A 23,036-nucleotide genomic window follows, 5' to 3' on the forward strand; every position below is an offset into this window, starting at 1 on the left:
GTATCATCACTGCCTGTCAGTGTAATACTAACGGCCCCATATATATGAGATAAGTGTTGGCTGATCGGTCATTTGGCAGATGACTATCTCTCCTGACTCCCCCATACACACAAATATTCCAGCTTTCCTGTGGTCTGTACGAGAGAGTCGCCTCCAGACTCCTCTAGCGGAGGATTATCTACAGGAAGAACAAGTGGATTAACCTCTGAAATTCAGGATGCGAGATCCTTTTCTGCCCTGACGTAATCTGTCGGGAGAACCCCAAATACAGTATATTTGCCTAAACCCCCTGAAATCAGTGCTTTCATGCAACTTTAGTCTAATGTGTATGGGGGGTTAAAGGTAACTTATTAGAGGCTGCCTCTGGCTCGGCCTAACAGACCTTCATACATCGCAGGCCCAGACACCATTATTAGGCATGTAAGTATCGTAGTAACTGGACCACCCATAATACTGAGTACTTGTGGGCAGGGGGCATTCAGCCAAACTCTGTCGTACCTTCTTAGATGCCATGTTTGCTTTTCAGAGAAGCAAATGGTTAAACTGCCATTTTTTTTGTTGCAGCCGCACCTGTACAGTCCCTGTAGTGTACCTCTATGTTCTGCTGCCCTAAAGAGTTAATTTTTTTTTAAACAAATGTTTAACATCTTAAAAAAATTAGCAAAATGTGTCTTCTGCTATTTTAGTTTTTCTTCTTTTTACAAGAAATGTTGAGGCCAATTTTCTTTTGACACATTTTAATATCTGAATTAACACAGTCCAAAATACATATGTGATGAGCAAAAAAGAACGTCTATTCATGAAATATACAAACACAACCACCAGAAATGAAGCTGGAGGAAAAAACGCTGCGTAGCCAAAAAAAATTTTTTTAAAGCAAAAAAACCTTTATTGATGAAATATAGTTAAAAGATATGATATATTAAATGCAAATGCTAATCAAGCTTGCGGAACTCGACAGAGTGCAAAACACCGGAATGAATCATGCAAATGAGTAATGGCAATGAAGCACACCTGTAGTTCAGACCAGAGAAACAAAAAAGTTTTTTAGAAAAAAGTTTTGATACTTGAAATTAATGAATACACATATTATCCACATATTAAAGTGCATAGTGCAAAAAAATCATTTAAACAGTGAAAAAATATTAAATCTCACATAATGAAAAAATATAATTAGAACCGATATCTGGCACCTGTCATTTGACAGAGGGTATTATACTTATGTGCACGCAAGCAATTCATTTCAGATACACATTCATTTGCACTACATTATTTGGTTGCTGCTTTTTCATTTCTTTTGGTTTATGGTATCTCATTATTGTTATTTATGTGCACGCAAGCACTTTATTGTAGGAGATATATCCTTTACCTAGAATTCATTGAAGGCTCTGCAGCATTTTGGATTAACCTACACATGTTATAATCTGCAGTTCAGGTGCCAGATATCTGTTCTAATTATATTTTTTTTCATTATGTGAGATTTAATATTTTTTCACTGTTTAAATTATTTTTTTTTGCACTATGCACTTTAATATGTGGATAATATGTGTATTCATTAATTTCATGTATCAAAACTTTTTTCTAAAAAACTTTTTTGATTCTCTGGTCTGAACTACAGGTGTGCTTCTTTGCCATTACTCATTTGCATGATTCATTCCAGTGTTTTGCACTCTTTTGAGTTCCGCAAGCTTGATTAGCCTTTGTATTTAATATATTATATTTTTTAACTATATTTCATCAATAAAGATTTATTATCTTTAAAAAAAATTTTTGGCTACGCAACGTTTTTTCCTCCAGCTTCAATACTGGTGGTTGTGTTTGTACATTTTAATATCTGCCTTTTTTCTGGTGTATTTCTTGAAATATAGGAAAGCCTAAGGCAGAAATATACCCTATAAAACACTGTACATGGAGGATTTGGGATCAGATCATTTCTGTCCACGGTGTTTGTGGAAACAAAGAAGCTTTTATAAAAGCCTCAGGCTGAGTTCACACGTGGCGTTTTTTTCGCGTTTCCCCGGCGGTTTTAACCGCGCAATTTTGCCGCGAAAACGCGAAAAATAAGCATTCCATGCATTCCTATGGGATTCCGCAATGCTGTGCTAATGCTGCGGTTTTTACCGCGGCGGTATCGCTTCGCGGTAAAAAACGCAGCATGCTCATTAATTTTGCGGAATCGCAGCGATCCCGCACCCATAGGAATGTATTGTTCCGCTTACTTCCCGCATGTGGCTGTGCCCACCATGCAGAAAGTAAGCAGAACATTTGCGGATGGTACCCACGGTCCGGAGGAGAGGAGACTGTCCTCCGGGCTTTGGGTACCATATCCCTGTAAAAAATAGAATTTAAAATAAAAAATATTGTTATTCTCACCTTCCGATGTCCCGCGCAGCCTTCCCGCCTCTCTCCACGCTCTCGTTCCCAGTAATCCTTTGCGAAAATGCCCGCAATGGCGTCCGTTCTCGCGGGATCGCGAAGTCTCGCGGTCATTCGCGCGACATCATTGCGAATTACCGCGAGACGTCGTGATCCCGCGAGAACGGACGCCATCGCGGGTGTGAAGATCTAGAGTTGTGGGTGTTAGTAATCACCTAGGCAGGTTAACGATGCAACAAGTTTTATTTGTATCCATACAAGCATTTCAGTAAGTCCAGGTAGATGACTCCAATGAAATGCCCCCAGTCCACGGGATCAGCAACAAGTCAGTAAAAATAGTCCATGGGATAATTCCTAGGGGAATATAGATCTCACGACCGAAGCCCAAGAAAACTTAGTTCCAAGTTCGATAGTCCATTCATGGAGCGGCCTTAACTCTGCTCCTTTCGCTTCAGATCCCCAGGCCAGTCTGGAGTGGTGTGAACCCAAGTGGCCCCCCTGCCGAGAGAAAGAAAGGCACATATTCCCCCACCAGATAAGGTCATTGCATGTAAATACAACATAAATTGAGGTAACTAGTCATCTGTGCTGGGAAAGTATTTCAGTTCCTCACAGCGGGCATTTTCGCAAAGGATTACTGGGAACGGCTGCGCGGGACGTCGGAAGGTACGAACAACACCATTTTTTTTTTTTTTTTTTTTACATTCTGTCTTTTACTATTGATGCTGCATAGGCGGCCTCAGTAGTAAAAAGTTGGTCACACTTGTCAAACACTGTGTTTGACGAGTGTGACCAACCTGTCAATCAGTTCTCCAAGCGATGCTACAGATCGCTTGGAAAACGCTAGCATTCTGCAAGCTAATTACGCTTGCAAAATGCTAGTTTTTCCGCGGGAATTTAAAATGCGATTTTCCCGCGGAATGGAATTCCGGAATTCTCGCGGTAATTTCCGCGAGAGTTCCGTTACGTGTGCACATAGCCTCAAACTTCTTTGTGTGAATCAGACCTGAGATCTAAGGTGATAGAAGATTACAGCCGGGGAAGACGGGAAGCGTTCATATAGACGGCCGGTGGTGATGGAGTCAGTGACCGACTCTGGCCAAATATGTTTCTAGAGCCGTAGTAGAAGATGAAGATGTCGTCCTCATCATGAAGTAGTTATTCCTCATGTCCCGTGTAATGAATATCTCCTGCAGTATTGTTAATGCCGATACCAGTGTCGGTAAATGAGACGAGAATTAGCGTTATGGAAGATGAGTCTATGAGAAACATATTCCGCTGCCGACTCCGAGGAAGAAACTGCTTGTTGTCTGTGGCCTAAATATATAGGATTTATTACCAGATGTAAAGAAGAAAACTAAATGCTGTAAAATAATAAATCTCCTCTTATGTTTCTCTTATCTCCAGAAATTGTATTATTACACAGGATTCTTATGATGATACATCGACTCATCATCCTCTTCTTTTTCAGGTCTCTACAATATCAGATCCTCTCAGTGAAGATCTTCTATATAAGAGAATTGTCCTAATTTACTCATCAAAGATGGATATGGACGGAGACAAGATGGCGGAGAGAATATTACACCTCACCCTAGAGATCCTCTTCCGGATTACTGGAGAGGTGAGAGATTCTGATGACGTCACATTACATCATTCTTTTCTATGGGAATAACAGATGGACAGAACTGGAGAGGTGAGGACTCTGGAAATGTCTGTAGTGAGATTTATTAATGTGTCTCTCCATAACCAGGATTACACAGTAGTGAAGAAGACCTCTAGTGAGCGCTGTCAGGACCCTGTGTCTGGGTTTAGTGGTCTTCCTCATCTTTCAATCAAGGGACCTCCACCTCACCCCTTGATACGTGATTATATCGACGACCAGAAGATCGTAGAACTTGCCTATAAGATGATTGAGCTGCTGACTGGAGAGGTGACACTGCTGGGAATGCTGGGACATTATACAGTAATGCTATGAAGGGATCGGGGGATGACAGTATCCTTGTATGCGTCAGGTTCCTATAAGGTGTCAGGATGTCGCTGTCTATTTCTCCATGGAGGAATGGGAGTGTTTAGAAGGACACAAAGATGTGTACAAAGACATCATGATGGAGGTTCCCCAGCTACTCGCATCACCAGGTAATAGACAAGACTAAATTACACACGGTCTGTAATTATCTGTATGTAAAGAATGAATTCAGTCCCTGTATGTGTTTCCTCCAGTTCTATCCAGTAAGAGGACAACACCAGAGAGATGTCCACGTCCTCTTCTTCCACAGGACTGTAAACAAGAAGATCCCAATGTTCCTCAGGAACATCAGGTAGATGGAGACAAGGTGTCATGAGATGTCTCCTATGATATTTAAACAGCTGTTGAAGGTCTTGTGTTCAGTCTTGTTTTGTCCATCAGTATTATAAAGTCGTGGCGAAAACTGTTGGCATCGTTGAAATAGTTCCACAAAGTGAATTATTTCTCCCAGAAAATTATTGCAATTACACATGTTTTGATATACACTTTTATTTCCTTTGTGTGTATTGCAACAACACAAAAAAACTGAAAAAATGGCAAATTTTACATAATTTCTCACAAAATTCCCAAAAATGGGCTGGGCAAAATTATTTGCATCGTCAACTTAGTATTTGCTTGTACACCCTTAACTGCAATCAATCACTTCCTATAACCATCAACACGCTTCTTACAACTCTCAACTGGAGTTTTGGACCACTTTTCTGTTGCAACCTGCTACAGGTCTCATATTTGAAGAGCAATTGTAAGATCTCTGCACAGGTGTTCAATGCCATTTAGATCCGGGCTCATTTGCTGGCTACTTCAGACCTGTCCAGGGCCTTGTTTCCATCTATTTCTTAAGACTTCTTGAAGTATGTTTGGGGTCATTGTCATGCTGGAAGACCTATGACGCAAACCCAGTTTTCTGACACTGGGCTCTACATTGCAATCCAAAATCATTTGGTAATCTTCACATTTCATGATGACTTGCTCACAGTCAAAAAATCCAGTTCCAGAGACCCCAAAACATCTTGGAACCTCCATCATATTTGACTGTAGGTACTGTGTTCTTCTCTTTTTAGGCTTCATTCGTTTTTGATAAACAGTAGAATGATGTACTTGGCCAAAAAGCTCTACCTTTATCTCATCTGTTCACAACTGTGACGGACTCAGCTCCTGCTGAGCCCATTTTTTGAGTGGACCCTCTGGGTCGTGGCACCCACCCACCGAGGGCGAGCTGACCTTGTGAGAATCCACCCCCTATACAGGGAGTGTCAGGGGCAAGACCAAGGGGGTGAGCCACCACGACTGCTGGGACCAGACGGCCGGCTCAGGGGACACTAGACGAGTGTCTGACGACAAGCAGGAAGCAAGACGAGACTAGACGTAGGTGCAAGGTATCTTCATTAGAATAACACAAGATCACATACAGAGAACACAAGCAAAACGTGCAAGGTGCGCGCGTGGGCACGCCAAGGTCCATAACATGGTACGTGCCAGATGGCACGCCTAGGCACAGGTAATGGCAAGATGGCATCGGACTCCGGACTGCTGGCAAACCGACAGGGTCCAGGGATCAGGCTGCGGACGTCAGCTCCGGACATCAGGCCGTAGTCATCTGGTTCCGGACCTCTGGCAACGGTCGGCAGGTTCCGGGCATCCGGCAGGCAAACCAGGGTTCAGGCAAGGAGGCACGACAGATATCCAAGCAGGGTGCGTGTTTAGGGAACACGCCAAGGTCCAAGGCTAGGTGCGTGTGTAGGGGACACGCCAGGGTCCAAGGCTAGGTGCGTGTGTAGGGGACACACCAGGGTTCAAGACTAGGTGCAAGGCAAGGTGCGTGTGTAGGGGACACGCCAGGGTTCAAAGCGAGGTGCGTGTGTAGGGGACACGCCAAGGTTCGCAAACGAGACAGGGTGCGTGTGTAGCCACGCCAAAGCATAGAATAAGACAGTGCGTGTAGAGACACGCCAAGGTACAAGGTATAAGACAGAGTGCGTGTAGAGACACGCCAAGGTAGAAGACAGAGTGCGTGTAGAGACACGCCAAGGCACAAGACAGAGTGCGTGTAGAGACACGCCAAGGCACAAGACAGAGTGCGTGTAGAGACACGCCAAGGCACAAGACAGAGTGCGTGTAGAGACACGCCAAGGCACAAGACAGAGTGCGTGTAGAGACACGCCAAGGCACAAGACAGAGTGCGTGTAGAGACACGCCAAGGCACAAGACAGAGTGCGTGTAGAGACACGCCAAGGCACAAGACAGAGTGCGTGTAGAGACACGCCAAGGCACAAGACAGAGTGCGTGTAGAGACACGCCAAGGCACAAGACAGAGTGCGTGTAGAGACACGCCAAGGCACAAGACAGAGTGCGTGTAGAGACACGCCAGGGTTCAGATCAGGGTGCGTGCTAGGAGCCACGCCAGGGCACAAGGAAGGGCTGCGTGCTAGGAGCCACGCAGGGACGCACACCTCACTGGCCAATGCACACGGCTGTAACGCCAGCACGAGGCACGACTAAGGCACAGGAGGGGGCAAAGGAACCTTCGTGCTAGGAGCCACGCCAGGTTCAGGGCAGGGTGCGTGCTAGTAGCCACGCCAGGGTTCAAGGCAGGGTGCGTGCTAGGAGCCACGCCAGGGCACAAGGAAGGGCTGCATGCTAGGAGCCACGCAGGGGGCACGCCACACTGGCCAGTACACACGGCTGTACACAAACACGTGGCACTTACCACGGCACAGGAGACGGCCAAGGGGAACCCACGCCGGGGTTCAATGCAAGGACAAGGCAGGGAACAAGGCAAGGAATACAGGCAGAAACAGAGCTAGGTCAGAGAGAGGACAGAGTCTAGCAGCGGAGCGTAGGCAGAAGCCCAGAGCCGGGCCAAGGGAAGACCTTGGGACTAGACAAAGAAACGAGCACTAAGGAGAGGAGAAATGGTGCGTGTGCCAGGGAGCACTACAGAGCACCATAGGAGAGAGCGAGGCAGAGCAAGCAAAGACTGAGACCATAGGGAGGAACACAAAGCAAGGAATAGCAAGGCAGAGAACACAGGGAGGACTACAAGTCAAAGCATAGCAAAAGCAAGACATGGCAAAACAGGCGAGGCAGAGAACAAAGGAAGGACTACAAGCATAGCTAAGGCGAGACATAGCAAAACAGACTAAGACAAAGAACAGCAGAAGGACTACAAGGCAAAGCAAGGCAAAGACAAACATGGCACGAGAGACAACACAAGACATGGCACAAGACAAGAGGCGGAATACGAGCACGGAGCGTGTGCAGAGACGCACTACAGAGCAAAGTGCAAGGGCACAGAATAGAGGGAGCAACCCCACAGACCCAGAGCCTTGCAGGGAAGCAACACAATAATCAGGCCCTGAGCATAGGAAGAGGCGGCCTGATATAGGGCATAGCACCTCCTCCTCCAGGTCAGGACCAGGGGAGAACTTCCGGGATTCTAGACATGACGAGATGATAGCAGAACCAGACAGTGCAGGATCTTAGGAAACGTCACATGATCAGGGTTTCAGACATGACGAGATGATCACCGAACCAACCAGTGCAGGATCCTAGGAAGAACACATGATCCGGGATTCTAGACATGACGAGATGATTGCAGAACCAGACAGTGCAGGATCTTAAGAAACATCACATGATCAAGGACTCCAGACATGACGAGAAGATCACAGAAGGCAGAGCAGAAACGCAGGGATCCTGCAGCTCAGACATGAGGTGAGTCTGCACACAGCTCTAGCGAACATGCAGGACAGCAGACAAAACATGCGCATGCACATCGCTCCAGGAGTTCTTGAGACAAACAGACATGGCGGACGTGACAACAACACTCTATGACAGAAGTATTTTGGCTTACTCGCATACATTTTGACAAACTACAGTAGCTTTTTTATGTCTCTGAGTCAGCAGTGGGGTCCTCCTGTGTCTCATGCCATAATATTTAACATCATTAAATTGTTGAAGGATACTTTGCGTTGATGCACCTTGAGCCTGCAGAACAGTTTGAATTTCTTTGGAACTTGATTGGGACTGCTTATCCACCATCCGGACTATCGAGCGTTGCAACCTTTCATCAATTTTTCGCTGCCGACCACGTCCAAGAAGTTTAGCTACAGCTCCATGGGATGTTAACGTCTTGATTATGTTGCACACTATGGACAAAGGAAAATCAAAATCTCTGCAGATGGACTTGTAACTTTTAGATTGTAGATATTTTTCAACAATTTAGATTCTCAAGTCCTCACACAGTTCTCTTCTTCAGTTCTCCATGCTTAGTGTAGCACGCAAAGACACATAATGCAAAGAATAAGTCAACTTCTTTTTATCTGGTTTCAGGTATTCATATTGCCCACACCTGTTACTTGTCACAGGTAAGTTTAAATGAACATCACAAGCTTGAAATAAAGTTATTTACCCACAATTTTGGAAAGGTGTCAGCAATTTTATCCTGCCCATTTTGGGGGTTTTGTGTGAAATTCTGTCAAATTTGCTGTTTTCTTTCTTTTTGTGTTGTTCCAATACACACAAAATAAATGAACAATGTGTATAACAAAATATGTGTAATTGCAATAATTTTCTGTAACAAATACCGCATTTTATGCATTATAAGAATCACTTTTCTTCCCCCAAGTTTGGGGGGGAAATGGGGTGCGTCTTATACTGCGTATATACTGGTACTGTTGTTGCCCGCTGCTGCCCGGGATGTCTGCTGCCCGGGGTATCCGCCACTGCGGGGTGCTCTGCCGACATTTTGTGAAAGGCCAGAGCCCCCCCGCAGTTCCATGGTTTCCTCCTGTGCGGTGGAGCTGAAATCTCATCTCCCAAGATCTTGATGCCGAGATCTCCATCTGCGCATGTGCCTCCCCTGGCGGCCATCTTCCCGGAGTCTACCGTACAGGAGGAAACCACGGAACTGCGGGGGGCACTGGCCTTTCACGAAATGTCGGCAGAGCCCCCCGCAGAGTTCCCACCACAGTGGCAGACACTACTGGCAGCGGCGGAAAACAGAGGGGGCATCAGCAGCAGCGGCGGACACCCCGAGCAGCAGCGCCGGGCACCCCAGCAGCACCGCCAAGGACACCCGCAGCAGCGCACTGAACATCGGACCTCCCTCATCCCAGCCTGGGGCCTTCAGCATCACCCCACTCCTGCCTCCTCCAGCAGTAACCCTGGGACCCTGCTTCACCGCAGCCACCACCCCCGGTAAGCAAAAAGACACATGGATTATAAGAAGCACCACCATTTTATTAAAGATAAAATTTTTACTATTTTTCTCCTGAAAATTTGGGGTGCGTGTTATAATCCGGAGGGATTTATAATCTGAAAAATACGGTACTTCATTTTCTGCAACAATTTCAAGCAGGGCTGTGGAGTCGGAGTCGTGGAGTCTGAGTCGGTGCTCATTTTGGTGGAGTTGGAGTCGGTATAAAATGGACCGACTCCGACTCCTAAAATATATAATAAATTGGGTACAGTAGTTCAATGCAGAATGTGCTGAATATTTTTTCATAGGAATTTGGGAAAGTTATGAAATGCCCTATAAATGGCTGTTCTATTCCTGATCTAAGGCTACATTCACACACAGCATTTTTGCTGCATTTTTTGTGGATACGTTTTTCAGCTGCAAAAGCCGATCAGATTTTTAAAAAACCGCATCACCTGAAAGGTTTTTGAGCTCATAGATAATGTTTTCAATATCAAAAGCAGATTAGAAATCTGCTCTATATATCCATTTATCCATATCTGTCTCCATATCTTATCTGTACCAAAAAGAATGAAAGCTGGGTAGCACACAGACTAAAGGGGGTTTTACACATAGCGATATCGCTAAAAAGTCACTGATTTGTGACTGTGTGATACTTACCTCCGACCGGCTCCCCCGCGGTCCATCGCTGATCGGGCGGCTCCATTTCTTGTCGTCTGCTTCCTGCTGGGCTTCCTGCTGTGTAAGACGAGCGACACGTGGACGCGTGCGGGAGGACGTCTGGATCGCTGTGTGTGAAAGGTGAGTATTGTGCGCTGCGTCGCTGCTGCATCGCTGTGAGATCTTTCTGTGTGAAAGCTCACTAGCGATCATTTAGCGATGCACCAGCGATCCTGACCAGGTCGGATCGCTAAATGTAAAAGGGCCTTAACACTTCCTGCCAGGCAAAGAAGGAGGAAAGAGTGTCTCAAACATCATTAACAAGATATTTTGTAAGTGACAAAGTTACTGTAACAATGACAGCAGATGTGTCTAAAAGACAGCTCATACAGCTTGTTGTGAAGGACGGTGTACCATTAACATTATTTGCACGACCAGCTTTTACAGCGCTTAATGGAGAAATGGCCCCCAAACTTGGTGTTTCTCTGGAAAGAGAAAGTATTAGAAAATTAGTGATTGAAGAAGCCCTTAAACAAAAGGAAGATCTTAAAAAGACTCAAAAGACGCTTCATGTTTCTTAAAATGGATCCCCGCACACGTCACAGAGTGAACTATTTTGCCATCAATGTTCGATCTGTTTGTGACAACAAAAATTGTTACCAAGACACTGGCAGTAAAAGATACTAAAGCTCATCACAGCAGCCAGTTTCTCCAGGCCTTAGTGGAAAAAGTTCTGCAAGATTACGAACTCAAAAAAGAACAGGTTCTTGCTATTGTAACGGACAATGCTTCAAACATAAGTACAATTACACTGATGAATGAGAGTAATGAACAACAGCTAGAGGAACATTTAGGATTCAGTATGTTTGAGATGGAAGGCCACAGTGCTGTTCATGTAACTGAGGAACAAACAGATATTACTACTACAGAAGAACAGCAAAATTATACTGTAGAAATAGATGATCTTGTTGAAGCTGCTTCAAAACACTTTCCTATTCATCACATGCGCTGTGTTCTGCACACGCTGCAGCTGGCAATAAGAGATAGTCTGAAAGAGGGACATGCTGGAAATCTGATTGGAAAAGTGAGGAAATTGGTTATTGCCGCCAGAACCCCTAAAATTGATTCCATCTTGAAGAGACGTGCTGGAAAAGGGCAATTGTTGATCAACTAAAACCGTTTCTTATAGATATGGCGAACCCTCAGGTAACCCTAAATGAAGGTCAATGGACACAGGTGGCTGAATTGAAGGAATTGCTTAATTACCCATTTACTGTTACTAAAAAATTACAAGCTGAGGATTTAACTCCTGGCATTTTCATGAGGGAGCAGAAGAACTTGCTATTTTGCTGTTTAATCGCAGATGGCATTTCTGCTTCAATGAAACGGAGAGAGACACAGCTATTGGAAAATAAAATTTTTCTGGCAGCTGTTTATGTGGACCCAAGTCATCGTATATTGCTTGATGATCAACAGCTTACTAAAGGAAAAGAAGCTCTGACTGAGGTAGCAGTTAGGAAGAGTGGCCTACAGGAGGACTGCGAGGCGCAAGAGGACTCGGGTCCTGATAGTGCTACTTCTGCCATATCTTCATCCTCATCAGATGAGGAGTTTGACTTTGACAAGTATTTGGATGACATGGAGCAAGCAAAGCGTTGCCGCAAGGAAAAAGATTTCACTCTGTCTCCTATAGCAAGCAGATTGACCATATTTCAGCAAAATGTTTCACTTGTTCTCAAAGAAATAGAAAAATTCAACCGTTCATCAAAACTGACTGTGCATGAGGCAATTCCTTTATACCCGGAAATTGTTAGAGATGTTCCCATGTTGTTACGGCTTTGCCTCCAGCCCAAGTTACTGTAGAGAGGTTGTTCTCTAGCCTTAAAATTATTAGGTCAGATTTGAGGTCATCTATGAAGGAGGATCTGATGGAGGCAATTCTATTTCTTAGAACAAATTCATAGACTGCACAAATGTTATTTAGTATGTTTTTGTTGAAAACTGTTTTTTGCCACTTATAGTTTATTATAGTGTTATATATATGTAATTGATATTACATAGTGTATTACATGTTTACAATTTATTTCAGTTTTTTGTGTTCTAAAGTTGTATTCCAATAAATATCATGTTCTATCTAAATATCTTGATTATTGTATCATAAAAATGATTTACTGTCTGATGTTCACATTGTGCTAGAATAAATTTTTCACTTAAATATAAGCAATATATGTCGGAGTCGTGGAGTCGGAGTTGGAGTCGGAGTCGGTGTAAGGGAAATTGAGGAGTCGGAGTCGCAGGTTTGGCTTACCGACTCCACAGCCCTGATTTCAAGAGTGCCAACACTTTCGGCCACTACTGTATGTTTTATAATTCTGTAATGAGATCGGTGGAGATGGCAGGATTAGAGCTGATCATAGATGTGACTTCTCCATCTGTCTGTGACTTTTACAATCTTTGTTTCAGGGTGAAGATCTGACTAATACTACAGAGACATATGTGTGGGGTGATGGGCGGTGTAAAGAGGAGATTCCTACATATGACTACCCAGGTGAGTAGTAACCACTAAATGCAGAGACGTCACAGATTCTTCTCAGTCACCTGCTGTGACGGTATTATGAGTGGTATAGTCCGGCCGTATCACAATAGTGTGATCACCATTTTGCCTCTAGACCACAACATACTCCACCACCAAAATCTATTCAAATGACTTTAAGAGCCCTTTTCTATGTAAATTACAACCTGGAGAATCCACCTACCCCCTGGGATTAGAAGACACTGACCGTTACCTGTGTAGGTCTGTAAACTACAAAGCCAAATGACAGCATACGTAGAATGGGCTGACAAGTTCGAAAATCACTTCACGAAAAAGATTATGAAAGCGGAGGGTTATGATGCTGTTGACTTCATAGAACCTTGATACCTTATTGGATGAATCTACCTGCTCTCCCTTCTGTGCTGCTGAATGTGTCCATATGGTCCCTACAAGACCAGGTCCAATCTTTCTGGCCAAACTTCACTTATGATCGACAACATTAAATGTGCAGTGAGGCCAAGTGTGAATTTCTGTACAATAACATCAGAGTTTCCCTTTATCCTGACTTTTCAATTTATTTAAAACCAACTTACTTCAAACAGGATTGTGATAAACTACATGAAAAACATTACAGTTGTGCCATGATATATGTCAAAGCTGTGCATGGCTGATGGCTGTAATATACATTTATTCCCTGTATATGGGTGTACACTACAGTCTGAGCACATGGCAAGATTAAGAATATAACGATTGCTATTTAGCTATTTAAATGATGATCTTGCTGGAACAGTTTGCAGACACAATGTATAGGGGCAATGTTCAGGGTCAGCTGGCACCTTACAGTATGGCCACCATGAACAGACTTCTTCGTTTTCCAGATCCTAGGTATTATCTTGCTCATCACCCTTTAACCCCTCTACTTGGATCTGGATTTACACAAAGACCCCTAGGCTTGGGCCATGGTGTTACCTGCTGTTCAGTGGTGTAAGATGGGATGAAGAATAGTTAGGTAGTAGAGTCAGAACCAGGATGGTAGAAAAAATACAAAATCAGAACACACAAGAGTAGTCAGTAAACAGGACGGAGTTACAACAGGAAGCAAATGCACCAGCCGGGAACGGAGCACAGAAGACTGAACCAGAGGAGAACAAGGCTGTATCTGGCAGCTTCCAGAAATATGCTTCGCAATTTAGTAGGGTGTGTTGCTTTCCAATTGGCTGAAGCAGGGTGCAGATTACTCTAGCTGGACAGCACGCACACACAAACTCTGCCAGACTGGATGGTACTACAGGTCTCAGGCACCCTAATCTTAGTGGCTTGAGCTTTTGGTTACAATGTTTCCTCGATTACCAGCGCCGCCTGCAAAATCAATAAGGTGGCTCTGGTGATAGAGGCAGACGTCTCAAGAGATGGGACACATCATTTGCATAAACCCCAATATAACAAAATGGCAGAAAACCAGAGCACTAGAAATCCTCATAAACTGACTCGATTTTGGAAATTGCAACCCTCAGTGAATTAATCTATAGGAGGAGTGACTATTTTTACTCCACAGACTCTTTCTTGAAATTGGCACGCAGTGGAAGTTGGAGAGTAAAAACCGCACATTAGCTAATTTTATTACCCAACACATAGTACCCAGATTGTGCTGCAGGAGTCACACACATACTGTAAACTAAGTGGGTTCTTCACACTAGTAATATCAAATACATGGATGCTAAATATGGTTTGGTCACACTGCAAGGCTCAGGAGTGAGGGGGAGCTTTGAATTTGACAGAATGACTTGTGCTAGATTGGCTAATGGAAGCCATGTTGCCTTTCAAGAGCCTTTGAGACACTAATAATGTGGAAACCTCTGTTTTTTCATTGACAGATGATGGACCTGAGTTGCTACTTGTTTTTTTGTGAGATGAGTAGAAGCTTTTAGTGGTGGTATTTTTTCCTACATAACATTATTTGGTGGCTTTTTATTTCTTATTTGGAAGGCAGAATGAGGAAACACCATGTTCTACTGGTTCATCTAATTAGGTTTTCTATTAGACTGTCAATAATTCAATATTTTCATATAATTTGCCATTTATACAGACAGTTTAAGTAGTAAATATTCCAAAATCTAAAATTTAATGATATTTTATTAAAAAATAATTGGTTTTATTCTTGGCAGATGACTGTACCAGGAGATCAGAGGGACACCTGACATCTTCAATTTTTAAATCGGATGATCTTGAGATCCCACAGAATACAAATGAAGTGAATGCCATTACTCCAGATATACCATCATCCCTTCACAGCATAGATCTGTTATCCGATCCTTTGAAACAGGTCCTGTCTTCTGATTCATTACCGACTACTAAGGAAATTCAAAGTCACAAAATAAGCAATAAAAAACTAACTGCTCCAAAAGCAAAGAAGCCATTTGCATGTTCAGAAAATGGAACTAGTTTTCCCCTTAAAAAGTCTTTTCCTAAGCATCAAAAAATTCACATAGCAAAGAATAGATTTTCTTGTTCCAAGTGTGGGAAATGTTTTAACCACAAATCAGATCTTGTTAGGCATGAGAGAGTTCACACAGGGGAGAAGCCATTTTCATGTTCCGAATGTGGGAAACGTTTTACCCAGAAATCAGATGTTGTTACGCACCAAAGAACCCATACAGGGGAAAAGCCATTTTCATGTTTAGAATGTGGGAAATGTTTTACACAGAAAGCAACTCTTGATAAACATCAGAGAACCCACACAGGGGAGAAACCTTTTTCATGTTCAGAATGTGGGAAGTGTTTTAACACTAAATCCGATATTGGTATGCACCAGAGAACCCACACAGGGGAGAAGCCTTTTTCATGTTCAGAATGTGGGAAGTGTTTTAGCCGTAAATCCGATCTTGGTATGCACCAGAGAACCCACACAGGGGAGAAGCCTTTTTCATGTTCAGAATGTGGGAAATGTTTTACACGGAAATCAATTCTTAATAAACATCAGAGAACCCACACAGGGGAGAAACCTTTTTCATGTTCAGAATGTGGGAAGTGTTTTAGCCGCAAATCCGATATTAGTATGCACCAGAGAACCCACACAGGGGAGAAACCTTTTTCATGTTCAGTATGTGGGAAGTGTTTTAGCCGTAAATGCGATATTGGTATTCACCAGAGAACCCACACAGGGGAGAAACCTTTTTCATGTTCAGAATGTGGGAAGTGTTTTAGCCGTAAATGCGATATTGGTATTCACCAGAGAATTCACACAGGAGAGAAGCCTTTTTCATGCTCAGAATGTGGGAAGTGTTTTATCCAGAAATCAGATTTGGTGAAGCACCAGAGAATCCACACAGGGGAGAAACCATTTTCATGTTTAGAATGTGGGAAATATTTTACAGAGAATTCAGCTCTTAATAAACATCAGAGAATTCATACATAAAAGAACCCTTTTTAATGTTCAGAAAGTGCATCTTGATAGTCACCAAAGAACCCACACAGGGGAGAAGCCTTTTTTACGTTCAGAATGTGGGAAATATTTTATCCCTTTCTGACATGTGACGTACTATCCCGTCCATGGGACCTGGGCCCATATGCCCATGGACGGGATAGTACGTCATAGCGATCAGCGGCGCTCATGGGGTGATTATCACAGCTGACACCCGGGACGTTAACCCCTGGCACACTGCGATCAAACACTATTGCAGTGTACCGGGGGTTTAGGGAAGCATCGGCAGGTAGGGGGATCCCTCGGTGCTTGCCTGCGACCCCCGCAGCAGCGCGATGTGCAGCGCTGCTGCGGGGGCCTCCTTCCCTGCAGGTCCTCGGATCCAATATGGCGGCGGGGACCTTCGGGGGCCTGCAGAGAGCCGGCTTCCTCACTGCCTGCACAGCGCAAAAGTGTAGAAATAATTTATAAAAAATTACTAGATAAATTTAAAAAAAAATATTCCCTAATTAATTTTTTGGAAATAATTAAAAAAAAAACAGTAAAAGTACACATTTAGTATCGCCGCGTCCGTAACGACCCGCCCTCAAAACTGTCACATTAGTTAACCCCTTTAGCGAACCCCTTAAAAAGTAAAAAACAAAGCAAAAAATAATGCTTTATTATCATACCGCCGAACAAAAAGTGCAATAACGTGCGAACAAAAAGACACATATAAATATCCATGGTACCGCTGAAGAGCTGTCACACAGCATCATCAGCGAAAAAATAAAAAAATTATAGCTCGCAGAATATAGCGATGCAAAAATAATTATTTTTTATATAAAATTGTTTTCATTGCATAAAAGCGCCAAAACATAAAAAAATTACATAAATGAGGTATTGCTGTAATCGTACTGACCCGAAGAATAAAACTGCCTTATCAATTTTACCGCACGCGGAACGGTGTAAACGCCCCACCAAAAGAAATTCATGAAACGCTGGTTTTTGTTCATTCTGCGTGCCAAAAATCTGAATAAAAAGCGATCAAAATATGTCACGTGCCCGAAAATGGTACCAATAAAAACGTCAACTCGTCCCGCAAGAAATAAGACCTCACATGACTCGGTGGGTCAAAATATGAAAACTTATAGCTCTCAAAATGTGGTGATGCAAAAACTATTTTTACAATAAAAAGCGTCTTATAGCATATGACAACTGCCAAACATAAAAACCCGCTAAAAATAGTGAATCAAACCCCCTTTATCACCCCCTTAGTTAGGGAAAAATAATAAAATTAAAAAAAAGTATTTATTTCCATTTTCCTATTAGGGTTAGGGGTGTGTTGGGGGTTAGGGTTGGAGTTAGAATTGGGGGGTTTCCACTGTTTGGGCACATCAGGTGCTCTCCAAACGCAAAATGGTGTCTGATCTCAATTCCAGCCAATTCTGGGTTGAAAAAGTCAAATGGTGCTCCTTCCCTTCCAAGCTCTGCCATGCGCCCAAACAGTGTTTTACCCCCACATATGGGGTATCAGCCTATTCAGGATAAATTGCAAAACATCTTTTGGGGTCCAATTTCTCCTGTTACCCTTAGGAAAATAAAAAAATTGGGGGCAAAAATATCATTTTTATGGAAGAAAAATGATTTTTTTTTATTTTCACGCCCAGGCGTTATAAACTTCTGTGAAGCACTTTGGGGTTCAAAGTGCTCACCACACATCTAGATAAGTTCTGTGCGGGGTCTAGTTTCCAAAATGGGGTCACTTGTGGGGGGTTTCCACAGTTTAGGTACATCAGGGGCTCTCCAAAGGCAACATGACACCCACAGACCATTCCATCAAAGTCTGCATTCCAAAACGTCACTACTTCCCTTCCGAGCCCCGATGTGTCCCCATACAGTAGTTTTCTCCCACATATGGGGTATCAGCGTACTCAGGACAAATTGGACAACAACTTTTGGGGTCCAATTTCTCCTGTTATCCTTGGGAAAATAAAAAAATTGGGGACTAAAAGATCATGTTTGTGGAAAAAATGTGATTTTTTTTATTTTCACGCCCGGGCGTTATAAATTTCTGTGAAGCCCTTGGGGGTTCAAAGTGCTCACAACACATCTAGATAAGTTCCTTGGGGGAACCACTGTTTAGGCACATCAGGGGCTTTCCAAACGCGACATGGCGTCCGATCTCAATTCCAGCCATAAAAGTCAAATGGCGCTGCTTCCCTTCCGAGCTCTGCCATGCGCCCAAATAGTGGTTTACCCCCACATATGGGGTATCAGCGTACTCCGGACATATTGCACAATAACTTTTGCAGTCCAATTTCTCCTGTTACCCTTGGTAAAATAAAAAAAATTGAACCTGACGTAATTTTTTTGTGAAAAAAAGTTAAATGTTCATTATTTTAAACATTCAAAAATTTCCTGTGAAGCACCTAAAGGGTTAATAAACTTCTTGAATGTGGTTTTGAGCACCTTGAGGGGTGCAGTTTTCAGAATGGTGTCACTTTTGGGTATTTTCTATCATATAGACCCCTCAAAGTGACTTCAAATGTGATGTGGTCCGTAAAAATAAAATGGTGTTGTAAAAATGAGAAATCGCTGGTCAACTTTTAACTCTTAACTTCCTAACAAAAAAAAATTTTGGTTCCAATATTGTGCTGATGTAAAGTAAACATGTGGGAAATGTTACTTATTAAGTTTTTTGTGTGCCATGTTTCTGTGATTTAAGGGCAGAAAAATTCAAAGTTGTAAAATTGCAAAATTTTTGCCAAATTTCCATTTTTTTCACAAATAAACGCAAGTTATGTGAATGAAATTTTACCACTAACATGAAGTACAATATGTCACGAGAAAACAATGTCAGAATCACCAGGATCCATTGAAGCGTTTCAGAGTTATTACCTCATAAAGGGAGAGTGGTCAGAATTGTAAAAATTGGCCTGGTCATTAACGTGCAAACCACCTTTGGGGGTAAAGGGGTTAATCATAAGTCAAATTTTATCAGACATCAAAGAATTCATACAGGGGAGAAGCCTTTTTTATGTCCAGAATGTTGGAAATGTTTTAACCATAGATTATATTTTCTTAAAGGGGTTGTCCATTACCAGGGCAACCCTTTTTCGTTCCTCAAGTTTGGCTTTGTTTAAATAAAAACACTTATACTCCCCTTACTTGCTCATGTGAGGTTGTTACATTGCATGAACTCTGCTCACAATCACTGTTTCCGCCTTCGGTATTGAACATCAACAGGAAACCAGGTCTGCGGCTGATCACTGACTTCCTCTTATTGTTCAGTTTCCCTGAAAGTGGGAACGGTGACGCCAGCTCTGATTGGGAGCAGGGCTCAAATAATGTAACAACCTCATATAGGCCCCGGAAATGCAAATGCAGAAATCACTGGAACGACACCGGCATGGGAGGTTTATTTAAGTGGTGTTATTTTTATAGGACCAAACATGAGGAATGATAAGGAGGTTGTCCAACCCCTTGAAACCCTTGCCAACATGCGCCATATATAGTGACAGCGACACTGAGGAGCATCGCAGAGAGAGTGAACTCCCTGTCTGCTCCCATCAGCACAACGCAATGCAATCGTGTTGTGCCGATGTTCTCAATGGTGACCCTGGGCCGCAAGATGGCCGCAATTTCCTTCAAGGAAGGTAGACTATGAGCGCCTGCTAAGAGCAGGAGCTGACACTCCTCCTCCCTGCCTGTCAGACGCTACTCTGATGCCCTGCACTGCAGAAGCATTGCAAAATATCAGATCAGTGATCTGTCAGTGTAAGGATGATGGACCATAGTGGAACAATGTAAAAAAGTTTTTAAAAACAATCAAAAATGTTATTAAAAATTGTATAAACATTTTTTAAAAATACCCAAATAAAGAGCAAAAAAATGAAAAAATATTAATCCAATAAATACATTTATGTAAAAATAAAGTACAGATATTTGGTATTGTCGTATCGGAATGACCCAACCTATAAAACTGTTATTCTTGTTAACCCCTTCAGTGAACACCATAAAAAAAGGCAAAAACTATGCTTTATCATCATACCGGCGAGCAAAAAGTACAATAAAACGCTATAAAGATGAATGGAAATAAAAATGGTACCGCTGAAAACATAATCTTGTCCCGCAAAAAGCAAGCTGCTTAGAATTAAGTGATGCAAATTTTTTTTTTTTATTGTGTAAGAGCTCCAAAACATAAAAAATGATGTAAATGTGGTATTTCTATAATCGTACTGACCCCAAGAATAAAGTTGTCTAATCACACGAATGGCGTAAGAAATAATTAAAACCAATTCTTCATCTGCTGTTGCCTTGTTCATTCTGCCTCCCAAAGATCACAGTAAGGCTCAGCGCACATTTTTCCTGCACTCTACAATGAGCACTTACACAGGGGTTTACATGTAAATCTCTGAAATACATGACTTAGACGGAACCCCAGGCGGAAGATTCCCTATAATGAAGCAGATTGTGGCTCTGTGATCTGGCAGTGTCCATCTTTTTATGTGAGCAGAAAACCGTGGTCGGCCACAGTTTTGTGCACTTCTGAAAAGAAGGACACCGCTGAACAAAGGCCAGACAGACTCCAGAGTAACCGCTGCCTCGATATATTGAATGGATCCCTCCTGGGGTTTCATCTGTCACGTCACTCAGAGACTTAGTTGGAATCCCTAAAGTAGGTGCTCATAAATGTGATCCTACATGTTATGCAAAATGTTCCCAATAAAAGCTTCAACTCAATGTACAAAAAAAAGCAAGTCCCCTCTCGGGTCCGTCATCTGTTAATGGAAATATTAGGGGGTTCCACATTTCTGGTAGTACAAAGGCTATGGAAAAGCACTGTGGCACCTCACCCTCCAAAAGAGATCCAGTGAATTCTGCACTTCCAAATGCCCTCCTTTCTCTTCTGAACCTCAGTGTGCTTAAACCACATTTAATGTCCACATGTTTGGCATTTCTGTAGCGATGAGAGCCCGCCTAATTTACAGACGCATGTCTCCAGATCTCCAGAAGCACGAGCTGGGCATTACATACTGGTGACTACAACATACTAGGCACTACAATGTATGGGCACTACAATAGCCGATTAACAATTTTCACTCCGCAATATCCACTGCTGCTTGTTTTTGGAAAACATCCATGGAGTCAAAACAGTCCAAAACAGGGTCATTTGCTGGGGGATTATGCGTACCTAGCACTTAGGGTCTCTTTATATGGAGTCTGCAAACTATTCTAAGAAAATCTGTGCTTCAGTAGGTAAGTAGCGCTCTATCCCTCCCGAGTCTCGCCGTGTGGCTAAGCAGTACTTTACAGCCATATATAGGGTATTTTTACATTGAGCAGAAATTGTCTTATACATTTTGGTGTCATTTTTACCCATTTCCCATTATGAAAATGTAAAATCTGGGGTTAACACACAATCTTGGTGGGAAAAATGTAATTATTTTTTCTTCACTGCCCAGTTATAAAATTTTGTAATACATCTGTGGTGTCAATATGATCACTGCACCCCTAGATGACTTCATTGAGTGGTGTAGTTTGTAAAATGGGGTCAGTTATGGGGGGGTCCTGCTGGTCTGGCACCTCAGGGACTCTTCTATTTTGATATGTCACAGTCAAGCCAGTCCAGCAAAATCTGAACTCTAATATGGCGCTTCTTTCTTTCTGAGCTTTGAACTGTGCCTCAAAAGTAGTTTTCCTCTAGATATTGGGTAATGGTATACTCAGGAGAAATTGCACAACAAATTGTATGGTGCAATTTCTCCTGTTAACCTTATGAAAATGAAAAATTTGGGGCAAAAAACTGGGAACGGCTGCGCGGGACGTCGGAAGGTACGAATAACACCATTTTTTTTTTTTTACATTCTGTCTTTTACTATTGATGCTGCATAGGCGGCCTCAGTAGTAAAAAGTTGGTCACACTTGTCAAACACTGTGTTTGACGAGTGTGACCAACCTGTCAATCAGTTCTCCAAGCGATGCTACAGATCGCTTGGAGAACGCTAGCATTCTGCAAGCTAATTACGCTTGCAAAATGCTAGTTTTTCCGCGGGAATTTAAAATGCGATTTTCCCGCGGAATGGAATTCCGGAATTCTCGCGGTAATTTCCGCGAGAGTTCCGTTACGTGTGCACATAGCCTCAAACTTCTTTGTGTGAATCAGACCTGAGATCTAAGGTGATAGAAGATTACAGCCGGGGAAGACGGGAAGTGTTCATATAGACGGCCGGTGGTGATGGAGTCAGTGACCGACTCTGGCCAAATATGTTTCTAGAGCCGTAGTAGAAGATGAAGATGTCGTCCTCATCATGAAGTAGTTATTCCTCATGTCCCGTGTAATGAATATCTCCTGCAGTATTGTTAATGCCGATACCAGTGTCGGTAAATGAGACGAGAATTAGCGTTATGGAAGATGAGTCTATGAGAAACATATTCCGCTGCCGACTCCGAGGAAGAAACTGCTTGTTGTCTGTGGCCTAAATATATAGGATTTATTACCAGATGTAAAGAAGAAAACTAAATGCTGTAAAATAATAAATCTCCTCTTATGTTTCTCTTATCTCCAGAAATTGTATTATTACACAGGATTCTTATGATGATACATCGACTCATCATCCTCTTCTTTTTCAGGTCTCTACAATATCAGATCCGCTCAGTGAAGATCTACTATATAAGAGAATTGTCCTAATTTACTCATCAAAGATGGATATGGACGGAGACAAGATGGCGGAGAGAATATTACACCTCACCCTAGAGATCCTCTTCCGGATTACTGGAGAGGTGAGAGATTCTGATGACGTCACATTACATCATTCTTTTCTATGGGAATAACAGATGG

At 42.8% G+C, this 23,036-nt stretch overlaps 1 protein-coding gene across 1 annotated transcript in view; it reads left to right on the forward strand.

Moving 5' to 3' along the window:
- LOC141051024 (uncharacterized) overlaps positions 1–23,036 on the forward strand; it is a 53,910-nt gene that overhangs the window by 20,831 nt on the left and 10,043 nt on the right. Inside the window, exons 2-8 of the mRNA XM_073547816.1 lie at positions 3,848–3,997; positions 4,127–4,306; positions 4,389–4,512; positions 4,597–4,694; positions 12,723–12,807; positions 14,958–15,115; positions 22,829–22,978. Of these exons, the coding sequence (XP_073403917.1) occupies positions 3,920–3,997; positions 4,127–4,306; positions 4,389–4,512; positions 4,597–4,694; positions 12,723–12,807; positions 14,958–15,115; positions 22,829–22,978 (873 nt within the window). The 5' untranslated portion in view covers positions 3,848–3,919. The remainder of the gene's footprint in view (positions 1–3,847; positions 3,998–4,126; positions 4,307–4,388; positions 4,513–4,596; positions 4,695–12,722; positions 12,808–14,957; positions 15,116–22,828; positions 22,979–23,036) is intronic.

The sequence above is a fragment of the Dendrobates tinctorius genome, unplaced genomic scaffold (genome assembly GCF_039654945.1).
Source record: "Dendrobates tinctorius isolate UK_male_01 unplaced genomic scaffold, ASM3965494v1 ptg000155l, whole genome shotgun sequence".
Taxonomy (NCBI): domain Eukaryota; kingdom Metazoa; phylum Chordata; class Amphibia; order Anura; family Dendrobatidae; genus Dendrobates; species Dendrobates tinctorius.